General features: G+C 37.6%; 2 protein-coding genes across 3 annotated transcripts in view; both read right to left on the bottom strand.

Moving 5' to 3' along the window:
• Positions 1–989, bottom strand: part of LOC118269340 (unconventional myosin IC) — a 58315-nt gene extending 57326 nt beyond the window's left edge. Inside the window, exons 1-2 of one of the 2 annotated variants that reach the window (XM_050699690.1) lie at positions 851–989; positions 396–563 (exon numbers count right to left, since the gene is read on the bottom strand). In XM_050699690.1, coding sequence (XP_050555647.1) covers positions 396–535 — 140 coding nt within the window. In that variant the 5' untranslated portion in view covers positions 536–563; positions 851–989. Of the gene's footprint in view, positions 1–395; positions 564–737 lie in introns of both variants that reach the window. The other variant, XM_050699683.1, reaches the window with a different exon arrangement.
• A 2140-nt stretch (positions 990–3129) lies between these two features.
• On the bottom strand, positions 3130–14649 carry LOC118269350 (uncharacterized). Its single transcript, XM_035584416.2, has 5 exons — positions 14411–14649; positions 8047–8843; positions 5116–5244; positions 4499–4753; positions 3130–4162 (listed from the first exon to the last, which is right to left on the bottom strand). Exons 1-5 carry the CDS (start codon positions 14429–14431, stop codon positions 3919–3921), a joined length of 1446 nt encoding a protein of 481 aa, XP_035440309.2. The 5' UTR covers positions 14432–14649; the 3' UTR covers positions 3130–3918.
• Between the last annotated feature and the right edge of the window lie 9429 nt (positions 14650–24078).

Here is a 24078-nt window from a genome sequence, read left to right as displayed (position 1 = left end):
CACACTACAAAGCACACTGAGTCAACATAATATAATATAATCGAAAGATAGTCTCGATAACTGACGATACTTACATTTTTTAGTAAAACGCACTCCAAATAATTTATCGCTTACGTAAACACATTTATAACGTGATAATGAACGTCTTTCGTGATAAAATGTATAATTCTATGATTTGAAACGGATCCTTCAAGGTTTGATGAGAAATTAGTAAAATTTTTTTGGAGTTATCACGTTTTTGGTGGGTCCTTGGTGGGTTTTGAACGATGAATTTTCACCGATTTCGAGATCCTAATGTTCATAGACTAGATATAACTTAGATTTTCTCACTCTTATTTCTGATAAGCTTTAGAATTGCAGTAGGTATACAAATTTAATCGTGAAATGGTACTTACTCATTCATGTTCTTCAACATGGCAGCCTGTTCGTGGTCGGAGACGACCTTCAGCAAGTCCCTCTTCAGCTCGACGCCAGAGTTAGACTCCGGTTCCTGCGAGTCCGCGACCTGATCCACCACATTCACAGATTCCGACATCGTTACTAGATACGCGAGCTACCGCAACCTATTCCAACATACAATTTAAAATGTTTTTGGCATCTATTTCAAGATTTTCTGCGTAAATTATTGCTACCTTTTTAATTAGAAAAAGTGCAATAATTTATGCGAGAAAATGCAACTTGTAAAAAAAATAGTTTTTTTTTTAAATCTAATGCCAAAACCAATTTAAATTCATTACGTTCACACTCGCGGCTTTACTAGTAATCGCACTTCTATATTTTCCGAATTTTGAAGTTAAATTGGTAATAATAATTATTTGAAAATAATATTTAAGTTAGTATATTTCCTTACAAGAATCCGATGCCAAGTGGCCGATCGTCGGCCACTTATCAGATATAAAAAATAATCCTTTTATCATATCAAGTGAAGTTAATTGTTTCAATCAATAAGTAGGTAATTTACAGTCACATTCCTGCTAAGTACCTATGTGTGTTGCGATAATAGTGATAACTTGTCGCTTGCAACACTTTATTTTGTGTTCAATATTTAAATTCATAGATTCTCGTGTTTTGAAAACGTTTCAGTAGTACGTAGGTACTGTAAATTAATGAAATTTCGAAAATATTTTGAAAAACAAAAACCATTAAGGAAATAAAGAGGCTAACCTACAATATTATAAAAAATTAAGAGCCTATCTAACTATGATTCAACTTCTAACTGAATAAAAAAACCTTTAGGTGTGGGAGACCCATGCTTCAATACGAATCGATCTCGACCGGAGTGATACTACGGCCTCACAGAAAACCGACGTGAAATAACGCTTCCGTTATGTTTCGTTGTGAGAGTTAGGTTACCGGAGGCTCAATTACCCCCCTTCCCAATCTTCCCAGTCGTCGACTCCCAAACAATCCTTAAATTCCTAATCCCCAAAAAGCCGGCGACACACTTGTAACGTCTGTAGTGTTTCGGGTGCTCACAGACGGCGGCTGTTGCTTATCTTCAGGCGATCCGTCTGCTTGTTTACCGGCTTATATCTAAAAAAAACCTATTTTCTTGTAACACTTTCACGGGAATCATAACTGCCAAAAAGTAGCATGAGAGGCTGAACTCTATTTAAGAAAACACTGGCTATACTTCGGGCTACCTCTTCTAGTGATGTGGGTGTCAGCAGGCAACACTGACTTCGCCTATACTATCAGGTGATCCGTCTGCTCGTTACTACCATTATCCAATAAAAACCTCATAATTGTGAATTATGACTTATTTTTACGGTGACACTTCGCCATTGATTTCCTAAGGCTCTTAAGAGAATTAAAATGACTTTGTCACTACGGACAAAGTACCTAAATGTTATTATACACACCTATATGTAACTCTTTATTTCTTCTTCGTAGTCGTTACACTCTTGGCAGAGTGGTCGCAGCCATCATGTAGGCGTGGTGGCAAGCTTAACAATTCGTCGCCACTCCTCGCGCGCTGCAGCCTTTCTCGTGCATTGTTAAATTGGATCATTGAATGCAGTTTTAATTTGATCCGTCCATCATATCGGTGACCTGCCACACGCTCTTGTGCCTTCATCTTATTTTGTTTACACTTCTACTTATAACATACGGTGGTGGACTTAATGCCGGGTGGCATTCTCTAACAGATTCTGATGATGAGATATGTTTTTAGAGTAAGTTCGATAGATTGGATATTGTTTACTATTAAGTTTTGTTATAACTTTACCCAGTTAATATTTCGGAGTGTCAGATAACCCTTTAGTTTCGATGGCCATTATATGATTATATCAATGACTAACGTGACTGATATCCAAGGACCGGAAATACTATCAGCTGATTAAACACCAAGAAGCCTTGAATTCAGTCTAGGTTTTTAAATATGACTACAAAATTACCTACCTACAGGTTCCATCATTTAAAGCGGATGATCTCTTATTAATTCTCTGATTAATTGGAAAATCGACGATTATGTACTGTGTAAATGTCAAAACGAAAATATTTTTAAAAATAAAATTATTTTTCTAATACAACGCCATCTGTTACGGAATGGAGTAACTATGAATAAACTTAGGTCATTTCGGTTTATAGTTGAACTACATTAGTTCTACTATTCGTCAACAGGTGGCGTTGGTAGGGTGATCGCTGAAACGAATGCTAGGCGTATGGTACTGAAAGAGATTATAGCGATAACATTTTATATTCTTTCTTTATTTCTTGTTAATTGAATTATTGTATTAATTTTAGGAAAGCTTGAGTTATCATTACAATAAATATTATTGACAATTCCCAAAATGTTAAATCGTATATATCGATCACAAGACATACATAGCTCAATTCATCAGCAGTAGTGTTCACGAACACAACCAATAAAAAAATCAAAGTAAACATTCTTTTGATTTCCTCGTCTCATTCTTGCTTTTTGGAACTTGGCCGTACAGTACGGAGTCTGAATTAGTGCCTGGTGTGATATAGACTCGCCCATTATGTCGTAAAACTCGAAACATATCAGACTTTTACTAAAACCTACCCCGTACTTACTCTCCGGACTGCTGCGGACTACGTCGCCGCTCCGTAGACGTAATGCCAAGTTAGGTTATCTTTAAAAGGCACACAAAATAAAACAAAACCCACAATAAAAATACTTTATTACTTCAAACTTTATCAATACTTAGAATAATTACGAGCTAATTGTGGGAATGCACGCTAACGCTGACACTATCGCTGAAGCTATAGCTAATGCTTACGCTAACGTCAGAGTTTGTGTCAGGCCGTAGGTCAGTGTCAGAGTGCGACAACCTGACACAGGGGAGATTGATGACACATGACACGTTGGTACAAACATCGTGGAAAATGCTTTGTAGAGAGTTTCCAAGGCTGACTTAATTGGAAATCGTGACGGTTACATAATGATATATAGAAGTTTGTTTGGAAATCATTAATTTTGGTTGTTATTTGGAATTCATTTGACAGGTTAGGGCAGTTAGCTGTATAAGCTACAACATACAAGTGATAGGTACCTTTGTTTGTTGTCAAGGACTCAAGTTTTGGGGAGAAGTTCTATCAAGTTTTAGTAATCTTAGCAGTTATCGATCGGCGGCGAAGAATCTATGTCGATTCTTTAACACCGATCAATGTGCGTAATATGTTTGGTAAGTTATCAATTATTATGACCTCTAAGACAACCAACTGTGAGAGAACACACCTTCCCTATGTACCCTTCGGAGTAAAAATACAATTTTATTATATCTGACATTCTAAAACCCATTTCAAGTAATGAAACAGTCCACACACTAAATTAAAAAGTTTTTCTCCAATTCAAACTAATTAAAGACTGAACACAATTAACACAGTCATATCTCAACCACACTTTAAAACCTTAAGTCAACCATGAAATATAAAAAGAACACAAATGAGGACCTAAGATGGCTGCTTGGTAGTCTCATTAGTCTTCACCGTGACCTGCTCATCATCTCTTTGGAACAGGTAGCTGGTGGCAGGAGTGGTGCTGCTGCTTTGGACGTAGCCTTGTTGGTAGCCGGTCTGGCCATAGTTGGCCGTTGCGCCGTAGTTGGACGGCTGACGGCTGGACGGCTCGTAGCTGTTCTGACTGCGTTTGGAATCCTGGTTGTAGTTGTCTCTGTTCTCTAGCTTTTTGACGCCACTGTGGACATAGTTGTCATGATAAGATGTTGATATGAAATTCAAAATGTTATTGTTTCGTGTGGTTAAGTTACAAAGCTTTTTTTATGTCTTTAAATACAATATGTATAATTATATAAAAATCTATTGCTATTCATTAACGGAACGGTTGGACCGATTTGGCTAATTTTGGTCTTTAATTATTAGTGGAAGTCCACGTAGGTTTAATAGGTGAGAAAATATTTTTGAGGCGTTACGAAGTTTGCCGGGGCAGCGAGTTATGCATATTTTATCCAGTAAGCTTAAGTATGATACACATTTTATGCACAGAAGCCAAATATCATCACACCATACCCACCTCTCATCTCTATACGGTCTCCTTTCTCCCACGCTGTGCCATCCACTGCCACCCTGTCCATACCCAGCGAAGCTCGCTCCATAAGCCGCAGCATTCTGTCCATAGCCACCCTGGCCGTATCCAGCTCCCTGGCCGTAGCTGGCGCCCTGGCCGTACCCTTGACTGTAGCCGCTGGACACCTGTGCGTATGGGTCGCGGTACGATCCACTATATCCACCTGAGTAGCCTCCTATACTTTGGTAGGGTTCTTGTGGTCTGGAAATTGAAAAGGATTTGGTCAAATTACATATGTAGAGGCAAAATTAAAAATCTTAATTTAACTTTTTTTTGTTCAAGGAATTCAAGTGGTTCCATTCCTTCCTGGGTTAAGCGTCAAAGTTGAGTGAGTGTTAGCCTCTTACTGACAAGAAACCACCACGTTCCAACTCGTAATACGAAGCGGGGCCGAATGATAATTTTTACATCAATAATGTATAATCCTTCAGCAACTTGCTTCTCCTTTTTGTAAAATAAACAATTTAGACCTTCAACATCTATGAGTGGTTGAAGGGAGATTTTTAACATTAAATAAATAAGATTAGCCAAATACGGTTTATTGATATGTTTCCTTTATTTACCTGGAATATTCAGGTCGTCCCCAGCCCGAAGCGGGCGCTGCATCAGGCCTGCCTGACGCGAAGTAATAGCCTCTGCCACCTGCATCCCACCCTGCCTGACCACGGTAGGTCTCGTCCCAAGGCCTGAAACTAATAAAAAAATAGAACATTAGGGAAATTATTGCTTGGACATTGGGAGGAACTTGCTTTACATTAGAAATCAGATCTTAATATGCTTAAGTATATGCTGATCCGCCAAGCCCTATCATCACATTCATAGCAACGATACAATGAATGAAAGTCAATAAAATTATTTTGGCACATGAGTCTGTGACTTACGGATAACATGGCTGATACTACTGGTATGGTTGTCAGTTTACATAGAAAGTGGGGATTTAGGTTTTAGCGGGATTTTGGGTCCAGATGAGCGTTCCAGTAACTTATTTTTAGTGCGAATATAGGGTTTCGTGTAAAAAGTGATTCTGATTAACCTGATTATAAACAACCGCTATAATAAGTACTTACGCTATAGTTAGGTGTTTGATCTCTGTTCATAAATCAAACGTAGAGGAAACAAACGGTCGGTAACCGTCAACCCGTGACCAACGAGCTGATACAACATGGCAGAAAAAATACAAACACCGTTTTGTGAATTAAGAATAGACGCGTACGGGGCGATAGTTTAAAAACTAAAATTAATGCGTTTACTTAATAATATAATGTTTAGTTTATTTACAGAGACTGCCTCGTTGGTCGAGTGGTCGCAAGTGCGACTGCCGAACAAGGGGTCTCGGGTTTGATTCCCGGGTGCGGCAAAGTTCGGTTTTTCGAAAATGCCTCAGTAGTAGAGTAAGACGGAGTCTGGAATTGTGCCCAGTATATAGCAATATGCTCACCCCAATTACATGGGACTCCTAACATAAATAGTGAAAAATGTGGGTGTACCTCTGCCTACTCCTTCAACGATAAAAGGCGTGACGTTGTCTCGTTCTCAAGTTTAGTTTAGTAGTTAGTTCTATAATGTTCATAACTAAAGTTCTAACTATACGAGTAGTTCATGCACCCTTTTTTTATGTCGCATTATGCATTATGACCATATTGCATGAGCATGTGAGGTTGACAAGACAATGCATCGCTTTATGGCCCGTTCACCCAGATATTAATCGCGATCGTTATCAGTTTTGGAGTCATTTGGAGACCTGATAAATGATACCTACGTTTTAATTCATAATTACGTAGCGTGAATTCAGAAGCCAGGACTTTTTATTACTATTTGTCAGTTAGAATAATGATATAGCTGGATGTTGTCAGTCAGGTAATGATAAGTCTATCAACCAAATCAGATAACTGCACGGTTAGCGCGGTTGCTGGGAAACTAGCTGCTGCGCAAGGTTCAGCGCCTCGATTCCCGCATGGAGCAACTCACACAAATCCAAAAATTATTGTTCCGGGTCTCGGTGTCATGTGTATCTATGTGAAATTGTATGTTTGTAAAAGGACCTACCACACAGTTTAGAAAATTCTATAGTGGGGCAACGTTTATTAAAAAAGAAAAAAATCTAAACAAGGAAAGTGAACAGGACACGAATCAGAAGCCGGCGTTCTGTGTCATCATCATCATAATCTTCATTGTCACATCAGACACAAGACGTCCACTGCTGAACATAAGCCTCTCCCAAATCTTTGTCTTTACCTACCTTTAATTAAACTCCTTCAGCAAGAATGTGTACAATCTGCCAGAGGTAACAGTACTCGTGTACTGTTAATCAAAAACCCGCGAAACATTTGATTGTCTTGCAAATAAGATAATTGTATGGAATTAGAGACATCCCGAGATTATCTAGTCAGACAACTTACGGTATTTGCGTTTGTAGGTTACTATTGTAAGTTGTAATGTAACTTTAATGCGTGAGAAGTTAGCTGAGTTTTTTGTTTCATATGTGTCGAGAGGTAACGAGGTGTGAGAGAATTCAGAGCCAAATAAATTAGAAGTAGTTTTATAATGTGGTCGGATTAGGGGTTTCTTTAAAGACCATAATATTAAAGCTAATTCTGATAAATTATGTAGAATGTTCAAAATTATAGGTCATTAAAAGTAATACAGTAGTTTCGCTATATACCTACAATCAGTAACGGATATGTATATGACTAATGTATAGTACACTAGGTACTAACTATAACCAAATTAGGGTTAATTATCTACTCAAACCAAATAGCCCAAACACCAACAAAGGGTTCGGAAACTCAACCAGTACTTAAACAAGTACAAATATGTAATCGCAGAGTTCAATAAAACAACAATAATGGCTGCCCATAATGGCGCGTGGCGGGAAAACAACCTAACCTATGCAATTTTACCGTTACATTCCATAATTCGTATTGCCATTTTGAATTTTAGGTGAAAGCGTCATGTATCGATGTGTTTGACATTATTCCAATGAATAATACACATTGTGCTGCCTGTATTGTGTGAATGAACTCTTCAATGGTTAATTTTATGGTCTACTTCTAATCGGACACGTAAAGTGATTATCAACGGATCGCGTTGTACGGGAGTGGTTGATTAATAGCGTGTACATCACACGTACTAGGTGATATTTATTTGTTGTTACTACAGTTATCTCCAATTTGCCTGATAACTGGAGATTATTACAAATTTAAGGTGTCATTAATTTATGTGAATGCTACATAATGGAAAGCACTAAACCATTCAGTTCAAAAAAGTTAATGAAATTGGTTCGGTACTTTCATCACATGATGGACAGTAAACCTGTTTGGGTTAGGCTAGGTCAAAGCTGTCACTATTATTTGATTAACCCAATATTCTATCCGTTACAATAGCACATAAACCCGACACAAAAATAACCTGAGTGTTTTATATGTCGCGTGTGCGTGTATAAAATTACCAATTTCCCTTTCATAAGTACTAGTTTCATTTTCCTAATGACTTACCTATCATGTGCTCCCCTTCCAGCGGTTGGTCCGTATCCACCGTATCCGTCATCATATCCTCGGTCATCGTACACTGGTCTTCTAACACCTTGGTATCCATAGGGATCGTATCTGCTCAGTCCATCATCATAGCTAGGATAGTACCTATCATACGACGGCCGCCTCCCTCTATAGTCATCATAATAATCTCTTTCTCTATACGGATCTCTTAAGAACCTGTCGTAATAATCTGGTCTATATCTGTCCCTGTCATCGTATCTGTCTCCACTTCCTCCTCGTCTCCTATCGCGGTCCCTGTCTCTCCCGCGGTCTCGATCTCTGTCTCTATCGCCTCCTCGTCGACTGCCGCTTGGGCGGCTATCTTTATCATCATACCCACTCTTGTTATCTCCGTTTTCTTCTTCCGTACCGTTCTTTTGTCCTTTATTTCTGTCGGAATACCTGTCTTCGTCGCTGTCATAGTTCTTTTTGCTGTCGTATCTGTTGCCGTATGTTGGTTTGTGTCCGCGTCTGTCGTCATCGTACCGGTCGCGTCTGTCATAGTCGTCATCTCTGTCATCACGATCGTCTCTCCGATCATCACATCTACCACATCGTGGCCTGTCATAATCCTGTCTCCCGTATTCTAGTCTGTCGTACAATGGCCTTGGTGCTCCATATCTATAGTCATAGTAACTCCTACTTTGTCTTTTTAATTTGTCATTCTCAGTCGTCGTCGTGGGTGTTAAGACTTCCGATAAGACTGTTTCTTCTGCTGAGGTATATTGGAGACAGATGAAAACGAAGGCGAATACAACCTGGAACAAAATAGAAACGTTTAATGGATGTTTCTTTCAGATTTTTTATTAATATTTTTGGAACAATGATGTTTACGTTTCAAAGTAACTGAGCGGTTCCCACTATATTTTAACTCCATCCAATTTCCGTAAGCTTCCGTATTAGATACATACACCTATCTATATCTACGACAACGCATTCAACTCATTTACACTAAAAAAAAATACAACAAAAAGCTAAACTACAACAAAAGAGGTTACAATTATAAATATGCATTACGTACTCATCAAGTATTATCATTACGATCAGTCAATATCACGGCACGTTAGCTATGCGAACGAATTGTTTCATCGTTTTTTGTCCAGCAGTTTCCGCGTCAACACGTCATTGTGAAAAAACACGTAATTGTATTAATGTAAATATGATTTGTGTAATTTGTCCGTCTAACTTGAGATGTGTAATGAGTTATACTTGTGAGTAGTTGAAAAAATATTTCATTGTTATGTTTGAACTAATGTTTGATTGACCTGTGACCAAGATCCGGTAGCCGAGTTTAAAATTGCTTGGTAAAACCAGAAATACACACGTGATTTCATGTAATTGTTTGAATTTAACTGGCTCTATTTATACTTAGAAATCTACAGTTTAGAACGAACAAATAATTTCACTAGAGGACTGACCGACAGACAGACTTGAGTTATTAATATATTTGCTTTGACGTGTCAAAAGTGCCTTCCTGGTCTATCTGAAATAAATAATTTTGACTTTAATTTAACACCACTTTCAATGAGCAGAAAAGAATAAATTATTATTGAATTTGTAAGTTTTGACAATATTTTATACATCTTTTAATTGAATTAGGAACTCGTAGACTAAGCTAACGGTATGCTACTTATAGATTTTGATAACATTACCTATACCTGAGACATATAACTTTAACGACTTTACTTGTTTCACAATGTCTGAATAGCCGCTGTGTATCAGATAATTTTGAATTAGAATGTTATTTGTATGCACTATTTGTCTCATAATAAGTTTATCCGGCACTTATATGAAGGTGGTATAACAGGCGCTAAATATATTTAACTGTAAAAATATAAAAAACAACAACAGAGGATCTTCTACTCTTGACAAAGTTCAGGGTAAAAGCCACCATTACAAACGATGCCTGAGAACCCAACCCTACCAAAACGTATACTTAACTAATTACAAACCAATTACCCAGTATAAACATTACATGTACTTCAAAATATGCAAAAAACACCATAAAATTGCCCTGAAACAAGCCTATGACCTTTAAAAACAATGGCATGATCACACACAAAGAGAAAATGTGTTGAAGTGAAGGACACAACCTAATTTCGTATTGTTTCTGTGTAATTTAGTACAGGAAGATGAACACTGACTACGTCATGTTATGTGGCAATGTGTTATGTATGTGAATATTTACTTTTTATAGGTACATGTATTATGCTAAGAATGATAAACGTAATCATTAATTTAATGTATTGGATGAAAGGACTGATTCTGTTAGACGTGTTTTACGTATCACCCACTTTTTGCCATTCAGTTATCTAAACTTAATTACTAAGTTATGTGCAAGTGAATAGGTAAATCGCGAAAAAATTAAGCCGGAAATCTGTACGCTCAAACTAGGAATCAAGCCTGAAACCATCCTTGGTAGTCTATTAGTAATAGACGAGGTAGGTGCGTACATGTAGAAATGTTTATTTTATTTTACTTGTTTAATATTAATAGGTATTGGCTTACTAATAAAATAAGGCAACTTTAACAGGTGCGATTCCTAAGTGCGTGCTATTAGAGACATTTTTTAAGAAAATTCAACAATATTTTCCTTGTCAGGCCTCTCAAACTCGATTAACAAGGAAGTAGGTCTAATAATAAGTAAATGTAACGTGTTTTCTGTCTAAAATTGTATTTAATACATATTATTTAATGTATGTATATTATGCATATTAATACAGATATTTTATTTAAATACGGCAGTTGGTATGTATGGTATACCAAATATTCAGCATTGCTAAATATTCAATTCAGCAGATTGCAGAACTTCGTGTATAGTACCCTAACCAAATAAGGCCTATGCCCCAATAAAGCCTATTTTGAAAATTTCCCTCTTCCCGATGTCAAATGGTCGCCAAAGTTTGTAGAAGTGTGCATGCACATTACTTAACTAATTTGAGCACAGCAAGCAACCCGTGCCGCGATTATGTTGGAACCTACAGACGAAAACAATCACGACGTGGAGCGCACTTTAGTTTTTATAAAATTCGAGTAGCGTAAACTGTTAGTATTTTTATATTTATCAGTATACGACGTGCCGTGTTTTGTCTGTATAACAATTATACATTTAGCCATCTCCTCACATTAGTGAAATAGCTATAATATCGGTGTATTTCATATAATCGTTGTTTTGTTTACCTATGTGCCATGCCCTAATAAAGCCTACAAAAAAACGTGTAGGCCTTATTACGGCATAGTTGTTTTTCAGTAATTTCAAAGAAAACGGATCACCAGCTTCTGTCAAAAAGAAAGCCAATGGATTTTGCAAAAGATGGAAAACGCTGTTAAAATGGTAGAAAGGGGTAAACGGGGTGAATAGATACAGAAAAGGGGTGAATGGATATCGGGAAATTCTTCATAGTATCTATTCACCCTTCGAATTTTATACACCCTGTTTTACCCGGTAGGCTGCTGCAGCCAGATATAACATCCAAAGAAGTACGCATCATCTAAAGAGTGGTTTCCACTACACGAAAGCTAGGTCGGTCGCTAAATTGGCTACAGAACAAGAAGTTATTCTCATTCGTTTGACTGATGCTGGGGTGCCGATGACTTCAAAGATGTTACTTGGGTATTACATGATGAGAAACTCGTTTAGCCTGATGTATAATGACAAAAATTAATTAATAAGATCTCATTACATTTATTATAAGCATTGACAAAGTTTTGTTATAATTAAGAAGTTGAATACTTACTAGTTTTTATTGAGGCCTTATTAAGACATAGGGTTCCCAATAAGGCCAAAGTGACACTTTAGTTATTTGTGTTTATAAAATTGTAAATTTTGTTTCTAAAGCCATTTTGATTCCATTATTACAAAGTTTAATAAATAAATATAAGATTTTGAAATTATCAGTCCATTGTCATTTTAAACCTACGAGCTAGGCGGTAATAAAAATAAGGTAGGCCTTATTTGGTTAGGTTACCTATAAAAAAGCTACACCTACTTAACCCTCTGTTGCAGTCGGGTAAAATATTTACCCCGATCCATATACCGTCATCAATGTGACAATACGATATTTGACCACGAACCTGTGTTCAAGCCGTGAGAACTAGGACTTATAATAAATGACATAACACAAACAAAATACAAATGAGACAGAGTTAACTTGCATTGTCTAGTGGACACACATCCGAGTGTTTAATCGGTATATAATTGTGTGGCCATGGGCTAATGGAGACAAAAGATTAACCCTGTGAGACCGCGAATTATGATACGACTTTACGCGTAAACTATGTGCTTACAACATATTTTTTAATGGAGATTGTGTGTGCTGCACATTTTTGAGTAATGATTGTTGGTGCTTAAGTATCTGCACGTGGTTTTCGTGCTTTAATATCAGGGTTGTCACACGTGGATATCTGTAACATGACAGCCATTAGATATTTACAGTTAATTTGGATGTTCAAAAAATCAATCCGAACATTTTAATCTATACTAATATTATAAAGCTGAATACTAATACTTACTAATATTATAAAGCTAAAAGAGTTTGTTTGTTTGTTTGTTTGTTTGAACGCGCTAATCTCCAGAACTACTGGTCCGATTTGAATAAATCTTTTTGTGTTGAATAGTGCATTTATCGAGGAAGGTTATAGGCTATAAAACATCACGCTATGAGCAATAGGAGCCAAGCAGAGCTGGTGAAACCGCGCGGAAGTAGCTAGTAATGCTTAAAATTATAAGTGCTCTCATTTAAGTTCGCAAATCTTTATCTTTATTATTTTGTTTGGGATTATCTTTCATGAAAGGTATGATTAATTTATTGAGCGAAGTGAGCGGGAGTGTCAGACTCTTACTGACTACGAAAACTATCCCGTTCCTACTCCTGCTTTTCGCGCTTTTAACCCGCTAGGTAGTTCGCAGCTTCGGATGAAAATACCAGTGATATGGTGATCTATTCTTAGTATTTTGTCCAAAGTAGGTTAAGATGACCCACAATCAGAGAATGTTGACCCTTTCGCTGGTGGGCAGAACTCATATTATTATGCTAATAATATAAGTATTCCATATTTATATAGGTAAATAACATAGTCCATTTTAGATTTTAAGTATTACATCCATATGAAAATGCAAATCTCATTTACTCTTTATAAAGTGTTACTGCCACACTCAGAGACAGTTAATGATTATTTAAACATTTCCTTAATCATTTAATGACTATGAGTATGATGGTTAGGACGTTTATTAAGCTGTGGTGTCGTTATATACTGAGGCAGATTTAGTCTTGAAATTGTTGTAAGAAATGACACTTCTTTGTGCCTGGCTCAAGGCGGGAGAATTCCTACGTAGCCCACTTTTTGGTATAGCTTTTTACTTCTTCCTGTTATTATCAGCAGTATAATAATGCCAATATAATGAGATTGGCAGTTAGCAGTTCTTTCATTGTGAGATGAAAGAACTGAGTTTGATGATGTTTCTGATCTGATGACATTCACGCGGGCATTTTACAATTCTCATTTCCAGATAGATATTTTTTAATATTTTCGATAGAATTGCATCTTTGTTTTTGTTTAGTTCTTATCAGAATGTATACCTTTCCCTTTAGGGTAATAGCAGTAGAATAAAGGTCTGTCGGTCATATATTAACGTATCGCCATAGTTATAGGAGTAGTACAACAGCAGTACAGTTAGAATATTTATTGCTCGCAGTTAATTTTACGAGTGTTGTGTCTCATCTCCATTATTATATGCCATAACGGATTACCTATATCTGTGCCCTATTGTCTCTGTATCTACTTATGCAATATTATTCAATTTACAAGCTTAAAATATTACTTAAGTTTTTGAGCAATTATAAGTAACTAACTGGCTAGGTACGCGGTTTCACCTAATCTGCTCGGCTCTTATTGATTGTAGCGTGATATTTTGTATAAATGGACTATCGAATACAAAATAATTATTCAATTCGGACAGACAAACAAACTCTTCGGCTTTATAAATGAAAAACGTAGTGTAGGTAGTATACGATTATGTATCAAAAATAAACAATAGTAAAAAACAATAGTCTAATTTTTTATACACAATCTTTCTATAGTTCTCCATTAAAATCTATTTATCCATGTCATGTCAGTATATAAGTAAGTTCCTCAAACAACCCGAATTGGGTTATTTATAAATAGGTGTATCAACTGCGAACAGGTTTTATAGGTCCAATCCAGACGATGTAAAAACAAAACTTAATCGAGTGTAGTCTGCAGTATAAAGCTCATTTTAACATCAGACTTTTAACTTATTTTAAAGTCTGTAATAATTTATTTTTAATCAAATTTTTGTACTCACCAAAATTGCGATTCGTTCCATTTTGTTCAAAACTTAACTTATCTTAATAAATATTTAGAGTTCATTATTTCCGTAAAAAAAAACACAAAAACTTTTTGTTCAAACACCAAAAAGAAGAATTATTTAAAAACTTTTACATATTTAAAAAAGTTTTCAACTAAAAAGGATATAAATAAATATTTTGGTGTCTATGCGCAGGTGGATGCGCGGGCGGGTTATGGCGGACTGGCTACAGCGCATGCGTCCCGCGCTTATAATAATTATGGCGATCGGTGGTTTTTTGTTTGCCCATCCGCCTAGGGTCTACTGGGTCGTATTGTGAAGGCTACTGTTCTCTCTGTACTCATCTATGTACCCTGAACTCATGATAGAGAGGTTTTTGACTTTGCTTTCCCATAATAATATAGGGTCAAAGATCGGAGTGAAGTCTCTTTATTATTATTTAAACGTCGGTTTTTTTGGACTTTTAAATAAATTTTATTTGAGTAAGTACATATTTTATGGGTAATTAAACTTTTGACCCCAATTTGTTTTTTTCAAATCAAATCAAATCAAATCAAATCACTTTAATGCATCCATAGTGTACAATTTGGTCTTCAGTTTTACAGTAATATGTTTCAACTATGGGCCCTATTGGGCACCGCAAAAGTACTTAATCTACTCACATATTATTATTAATTGGTAACATTGTTTAAATAGTATTAAAATTGTAATTACAACATTTATAGGTAAATTTCCATAAAAAAGATATATAAAAATTTATAACATTGGTAACATCAATTAAGACTATCAAATTCAAATCTTAGGCATTAATCATTAATAAAGTAATAATTTAATAATACTATTTTAGCAGTTTTTACTTACTTAATATTGCACAAATTGAAGGACAAAAACAAAATTAAATCGATACAATAGCTACACGTACAGAACAAAACATAAAATGCAATATACTTATAATTAAATAACTTATAATTAAATTAAATAACAAATAATAATGCAATATACTTATAATTAAATTAAATGACACTGTTATACTAAGAATAATTTATCATTGATATATTCGTTTAGGGAGTAGTAGGCTTTGTCTATGAGTATATATTTTATTTTACTAATGAATTTTTAAATCACTAATCTCGTCCTTTAATGAGTCGGGTATCTTATTGTAAATTTTTATTGCCATTACATAGTTATGTGCTGTTTGAGTGTAGTGTAATGCGAGAAGTGGGTAGCATTAACATATTTTTATGTCTAACGGTGCGGTCTTTATATTTGTCTCCACGCTTAATGAAGAAGCCATGGTATTTTCTGACAAATTTACATACTTCCAAGATATATAGGCAAGGGAGAGTCAATATTTTATGTTTTTTAAATAATGGCCTACAGCTATCAGTCTGTTCAATATTTGCGGAAAAAAAGCAGTGTTCAGTTAGAATGCCGAAGCCCGAACACAACGGCAATGGTGAGGCACGGTGCTGATTTTCAGCACTAACTTGTTATGAGGCGGAGCCTATTAGTATGCGAATTAGTTTTTTTTGCATTATGAAAAGTGCAGGAGCATCTGTACTGTTACCCCACATTATGATCCCGTAGCTAAACCAAGAGTGTGCGTACGCGTAATAGGTGATGAGTGATGTATGGAGGTCAGTAGTTCTCGCTACTTCTCTAAAAGCATAACAAAATTTAGAGATTTTAGATTTTATGTTTTGGATATGGGTTTTCCAGGCGATGTGTGAGTCAATAGTAAGTCCCAATAACGTAAAAGATTTTTCTACATCAATGTTCGTCCCGTTTATTGAATAGTTTACTGGTAGTGGAGGTTTTTGGTATGGGTGGAATGTCATAAGTTTAGTTTTTTTATAATTTATTTCTAGATTGTGTTTATCCATCCATTGTATTGTTTTATTAAATATTAAGTTTAATTTTTCATTTAAGTTGGTATTATCATTACATGAGGTTAAAATAGAAATATCATCTGCGAACAGCACACATGGCTCATTCATGATTTTTGGGAGGTCATTGATTAAAGTTATGATTGTATTTTGTTAAATACATATTCAAATAATCATGCAGATCTTTTGAAAGTAATAAACGAATAGAGTTATAATATGTCTTTGATTTTAATGTAATATATAATATTGTAGTTCATAGGTATAAGTATTTACAAAATGGTATTGTAAATTAATTTTCGCAACAAGAATTAGTTCTGAGGATATTGCCGGTTTATTGTTTCCATTGTGTTTTTAGACCCAATTAATGATATTTGCTACGCTGTCAGTACTCAGTAGAGTATTAATTCAATCTAGAATATTTGATTATGTAAATCAAAGTCTAGAATCTATGGTGCTTACGAATATTTTTAAATATCGCTAAATTACGAGTATCTTTTCATTTAATTACATTTTAGTCCAATTTGCGCAGTGGCTGTGCAATCCGATATTCAAATCAGATCGTATACGCTCCAACAACGCAGTCATATCAGCACCTAATTGTTTTATTTTAGTCCCCTAATATTCGACTGTGTAGCGAAGGTCTCCATGAGACTGCGTCCAAAGGCCAGATGTACGATAGCATCGTTACATGGTTCAGAACAATATCACACACAGCCTGAATACATGGCGCCTGATATGATATGAGCTAGCGTGTGTTTTACAGCTCACATCATCAAATACAGGTGAAATATTTTAACACTTCCTTTCATTAACACTGGATAATGACCTATAGATACGTAACTAGCTATTTTATTTTTAATAGACGTTTGTTTTTGTTGTTATTCGATGCAGTATTTTCCCAGGACCTCTTAATGTGATATTTTTATGACTGACTAAACAGCAGATGGCTCACAAAGATAAGTAATCAGTGACGATCATGGACACCTGTCTGCTTTAGGTAGATACTAGAAGAATTAAAAGGGCATCACTCGTACAAATAAGGTACGATTCTTTGTATCCAAAGAATATGTATGAAAGACTCGAAGGAGGCTTACGTGAGGAAATGCCCTTTCTGAAATAATACGGAAAAATGACATTGACTTTAATTTTAAATGATTATTTAGTTAATTTAGCTGTAACCTGAACAGTAAAAATCTAACAATAACTCGTTTAACTTAGATGCTCTAGAAAATATCTCGAAGACGACGACCCACCTGTAATATAATTTACAAATCCAATCCTGTGACATTTTATGCTTAACTATGCACAACGTGGTCAGGTGTCATTCACTTTTCATGACAAATACTCTACAGCTACTTAGGTTTACGGTAGAGAAGATATGGTCTACATGATTATCTTGAAGTAGGATGTGTCCAAAATTAAATAATAGCAGTCGACTCACTGTAATCTGCGCAACTTCTGAAGCAGGAAGGGGAAGTGCTATTGTTTAAAACTATTGGGGATTGTTTCCATTGCACTTTGTTGTAGAGTCATCAATCATTGGTGTCCACTGTCCTAACTGCCTTTTTTGAGTAATTAAGATACACGAGTCTTTCTGGAAATGTAGTAGTCTGTCCAGAAAGTGTTAAGAATAGAATAGAAGAAGTCGAGAAAATGTCTAGTCTTAAATTATGGCTTCCGACTTAAGGTTTGCCCATTGATCACAATTTCTACATTGGGCTTGGAAAATGCAGTTAGATCTCTGAATGTTTTAAGGCAGCTACTGCCCTTTTCTTGGTAGTTCTCCTAAAAATACTAGCGAATCTTTAAACCAGTCGAGTTACCACGTCCATCAGTGATGTGTGTAAACCGTTAATATTAAATTTTATCATAATTGATTTTGTCTTATGAGAGCTATAATATAAATACTTGCATAGTTATTAACACGATTATTTTCCATTTACATATTTAAAGTTTTAACCTTAACGTATACCAATGGAAACAAACTAATTAAAACAAGTAAATCAAAAAGCGTCGGGCACCGAACCGCGACTGACACGTCATTGTGCACCGCCAGCCAACGAACCGTGCTACTACACTACGCATGCTATCAAATCACATCAAATTATTTCACATATACACCTATATTTTAATATAAATAAATATATTGATGAAAATAACGTATATTAGTTGCTGGATGCACTTCCCTTACTCCATACCAAATCAATCCAATACCAAACACCAATCGGATACCTATACAAAATTTATTTAAACTAGCTTCTGCCAAGTGTCCTCCTATTCCTAGGTGTGATTCCAGTCCATAATCTACCTCTGTTCCAAATTTTACACCGATCCCTTCAGCCGTTTTGACGTAAAGGAGTAACAAACACACAAAACCTTTTGCATTTATAATATTAGTAGGATATTTTAATGCCTTAAGCTATGCTTGTACATTAGGGACTACGCATTGGTATTTTCAGTAAATAGGTACGTTACGTTACTGTAAATACTTGCGTAAACGCCTTTAAGTAGGTGTTTGACTACCGACAGTAAACTGTTGAAGGCAAATCCTTTCGAACAACGCCGATCACCGGTGACCTACGCGACGGTTAACGGGTTAAGATACGGAGAAATACACAACTAGATCATGTACCTCCTATGAAAAAAGTAATCTTCTGCAGAAAGTACCTATCACACATCGTTAAATTATTTACAGCTAACCAAGACTCCAAGTGCTCAATGAAATAACAATATATGTCCTGCTACTTGAAATGACATACTTTTGTTGCCAATTTATTAACATTTTTGCCGTAATTTGAAGAAGAATTACATACCGTACATGTACAATTTATTATGATTATGGCGTAATAAACAAAATGAGGCCTTGCAATTTAATTCGCGGTTTTTGATCGGATGACAGATGTGGTTCCCGCCCAAAGCGGCTGTTGTACGCATGCGCGTGACGGCCAGCGCTCTCTGGCCGATGACATTGGAAACTATGTGTTTTGTGTGTGATTCATATTTTTTTTATGTCAATGGTCACATTTTTTGCAGTATGTAAATTTATGTAGATACCTACTTATTTCCTATGATTGTGCAACTTTACTAGATTTGATATCAGTAATTTTGGATTTTTTCAAACTAATTCCACATTTTCCATAGGGGTCAAGGTGGAACCGAGACCTTAAATAAGTAAAAACGTAAAGAATATCTTATTAGTTATTCATCAACTCTATTGTAACACCCGCAGTACCGTATTTACGCGGGAATCGAACCTGCGATCTTGTAAAACGCGCTTGTTACTTTTACTAGACAAGTATAATTTCGAAAGCTAGACTACTAGTTGAACTGATTTCTCAATTCTCATTCAATGAAGAAGGTTCTACGACATTCCATTAACTTTTTTAAATTCAACTAACCTCTTTGGTGGCAGACACTTTCCGACCTATTTAAACGAGGTGAACTAAAAACCTCGGCTTTTTGGGCCATGCTTTGACTTCAAAGGGCCCTTCCACACTACTCGTGTGTGACCCAGATGCCAGCAATTTGTTTTGACGAATCAAACCGAAGGCTATTATCAACCGAATTGATTGACGGTTAATCGATATTATTTAATCGGAATAGTGACGTTGAATGGCCACGACGGAATAGTGGAGAGGTGAGACTTAGGTGCTTGAGTAGATTGATTTTGAAGTTCGTTTGTCGAATTCTATGGCGGTTGTAAAATTTATGAACGTGACATAACATGTATATCTATGCAAAATGAGCGGTAGGTAGGTTCACTTGACTAGCTGCTTACTATCAGGTTTTCCATCTGAACTTGCCCCCTATCCCGTAAAAAAGTAGAGAAATATTTTATATCAACAAAATACATACACGCTTATTTAGCAGAAATGATTACCGACTAACCACTACCTGTAATACCAACATTATTTTTCGAAACGTTCCAAACTGACAGCCAGAAATAATAAAAAAGTTAACGTTCTTTTCTCGATATTTAAAATTTCCCGCTCCCTAAAATAACACGATTAAAAGTATACTTACCATAAAGTACATACCAGCCAGAGTTACCAAGAGCCATGTTAACATGACAACTAACGCGGAGGTCAACATTTTACAAAAATCAGTGATGGACAAAGGGCAGTGGTGTCAACAACCTGCCACCCTTCCTACACGGTTGTAGCCGGTGAATAATTAATGGAAAATAAACGTAAACAATAATAACACCTTCTCCACATTTGGACGATCGATTTTAGGGAGTTTTTGTTTGACAATGTATTTGCATTTGAATTCGAAGTAAACAGAATGCAGTTTGAATTGTTTATCTAAATTATTTTTATGATCGATTCGATTTTTTTATATTTGTAAGAAAGACTGATTGATACCGCAGATACGTGAGACACGTAGTGTGCGCAAGCCGCCTTGAGTAAGTTTAGTGGTTAATGCTTAAACTGCGTGGTGGCGCATTAGAAGAGGACTTATAGACTGTTGATGTTTATGATGAGGTGTGCGGAACCTGTTGACTTGTTGAGTTAGGACATTCGACAGATTCGTTGCATATGCGTGGTCGAGTTGTAACACCCTCTCATTAAAGTTTAATTCTGTATGTACTTTTAAGATACCTTTTTACTATTTATTTCCTTCTTTTGCCAAAATACCAATAAATCATAAGAAAACAATTTATTATAATTTTCGCCGTGATTCAACGCTGTGACGTTCATGATTAATAGACTAAAGTGTCTATAGGTCTATCAATGTACTACGTACCTACATCAATATATGTACATATGTATAGGAAAGTATATAAAACCATTCAGAGTCGTCTGATAGACTTAACAATGGAAAGTCCTTGGGACGGTCATTGCTTAGTAAAATGCCGACAATTTGGAGATTCCTATGGGCTGATATGGGGTCGCTAAAGGTCTCACATATACCTGATGAACCCGATAAGTAACTACTTACTATCTGCATTGCTCTAAACACCAAGGCTTATTTATGGTTGAAAAAAAAGATAAAGGTGCATAATACCTACTGGCTTTAAATTGATTTCGAAATTATTCTAAAGTGTGAGATAAATCCCGGTGTCTTCTCAGCACGTGATTGTGGGGGCGCGAGAATCCAGATTCTTCCACAGCCCCACATCACATACCGGCAAGTCCGTACTGACCTCATCTCTTGCACGGGGTAGATAAGTTTGGACTACCGTCTCGGAGGCGCGCGCCGCCACCCGCGTACGCCATCACCTCGCCATGGAACGTGGAACTGGACCCATTTGTGTGCCTACTGCGGGCGGGAAAGGGAGTCGAGATCTCTCTCTCCCGCTCTCAGTCTAAACCTAACCTAAACCTAACCTAAACCTAACCTAAACCTAACCTAAACCTAACCTAAACCTAACCTAAACCTAACCTAAACCTAACCTAAACCTAACCTAAACCTAACCTAAACCTAACCTAAACCTAACCTAAACCTAACCTAAACCTAACCTAAACCTAACCTAAACCTAACCTAAACCTAACCTAAACCTAACCTAAACCTAACCTAAACCTAACCTAAACCTAACCTAAACCTAACCTAAACCTAACCTAAACCTAACCTAAACCTAACCTAAACCTAACCTAAACCTAACCTAAACCTAACCTAAACCTAACCTAAACCTAACCTAAACCTAACCTAAACCTAACCTAAACCTAACCTAAACCTAACCTAAACCTAACCTAAACCTAACCTAAACCTAACCTAAACCTAACCTAAACCTAACCTAAACCTCACCTAAACCTAACCTAAACCTAACCTAAACCTAACCTAAACCTAACCTAAACCTAACCTAAACCTAACCTAAACCTAACCTAAACCTAACCTAAACCTAACCTAACCTAACCTAACCTAACCTAACCTTTTTTTTTTTTTTTTTTTTTTTTTTTTTTTTTTTTGACCCTGGGAAAAATACTTTATGTATCGTCCTCCCGTCGGGGGACGGAAGGGATATGTGGGACTCTCCGGTCGAAGCCGGCATACCCACTAAAAAACCCAGGAGCACACCCGCATCGCCAGTTAGGGGGTCTGGGAGACCGGCTGAACCTTTACTACCAGAACCCCTCGGCGGAGCCCACCTGTGGTGGCAGGCCATTACAAGCCCCTCCCCAGCATGGGAAAGGGGCATCGGGAACGGTCGTGTGCCAACCGCTCCCGTCCCGCGAGAGGTGAGTAGTGCAATGCAGGTGTAGGCGCCCCCGCGCCTAGCACCCGCTACTCACCCCCGGGAGGGAGAAGACGGTTGTATTATCGTCTTCTCCTGCCGACTCTTCTTCGTCGGAGCGCTGGAGCAAGAGCGTAAACCTAACCTAACCTAACCTAACCTTTTTTTTTTTTTTTTTTTTTTTTTTGACCCTGGGAAAAATACTTTATGTATCGTCCTCCCGTCGGGGGACGGAAGGGATATGTGGGACTCTCCGGTCGAAGCCGGCATACCCACTAAAAAACCCAGGAGCACACCCGCATCGCCAGTTAGGGGGTCTGGGAGACCGGCTGAACCTTTACTACCAGAACCCCTCGGCGGAGCCCACCTGTGGTGGCAGGCCATTACAAGCCCCTCCCCAGCATGGGAAAGGGGCATCGGGAACGGTCGTGTGCCAACCGCTCCCGTCCCGCGAGAGGTGAGTAGTGCAATGCAGGTGTAGGCGCCCCCGCGCCTAGCACCCGCTACTCACCCCCGGGAGGGAGAAGACGGTCGTATTATCGTCTTCTCCTGCCGACTCTTCTTCGTCGGAGCGCTGGAGCAAGAGCGTCTTCCTCTCGCTCACGCTCCGCCACCTCCTTCTGCGATATTACGCACTCGCAGAAAGAGGCGACCGCCGCCCATGCCTCCTCACTCCCCAGCATAGCGCGAACAATGGAAGGGAGCGAGAGGTCTGCTCCGACCGCCGCAACCAAATTCTGCCGCGGCTCGGACCACGATGGGCACTCCTCCAGAGTATGCCGCACCGTGTCCGCTGTTGCGCCACAGTGGTGGCACGACGGGCTCTCCTCCCGCCCGATGCGGTGCAGGTATGAGCCAAAGCAGCCATGGCCTGTCATCACCTGCACCAGGCGGAAGGAGAGGAAACCAAACGGCCGCTCGAGCCAAGCCTGGAGGACTGGCCCGATGGCGTCCAGCGTTCGTCTGCCAAAGGCAGCAGCGGCAAGGTCGTCCGCCCAATGGACGACTATGGCCTCCTTGGCCTCCTGCCGCACGGCCTCCCTCACCTCATGAGCCGGGTGCTCTCCGCGCGCCCTCCGCTCTGCCGTCCAATCATAGACTCTGGCGAGCACCCACGCCTCCAGCTCCCACGGAGGTGTGCAACCTAACCTAACCTAACCTAACCTAACCTAACCTAACCTAACCTAACCTAACCTAAACCTAACCTAAACCTAACCTAAACCTAACCTAAACCTAACCTAAACCTAACCTAAACCTAACCTAAACCTAACCTAAACCTAACCTAAACCTAACCTAAACCTAACCTAAACCTAACCTAAACCTAACCTAAACCTAACCTAAACCTAACCCAAACCTAACCCAAACCTAACCCAAACCTAACCCAAACCTAACCTAAACCTAACCTAAACCTAACCTAAACCTAACCTAAACCTAACCTAAACCTAACCTAAACCTAACCTAAACCTAACCTAAACCTAACCTAAACTTACATTGTAATATTTATTGAACCCTTTATAGATACCTAATATTAAACTATTTACATTTTTTTACCATTGAGTTATATTTTTTTATATGAGGTCCCATAAGGCACCGACTTTTATGAA

Source organism: Spodoptera frugiperda, chromosome 2 (genome assembly GCF_023101765.2).
Source record: "Spodoptera frugiperda isolate SF20-4 chromosome 2, AGI-APGP_CSIRO_Sfru_2.0, whole genome shotgun sequence".
NCBI lineage: Eukaryota > Metazoa > Arthropoda > Insecta > Lepidoptera > Noctuidae > Spodoptera > Spodoptera frugiperda.
This window is presented reverse-complemented; position numbering and strand designations above follow the sequence as displayed.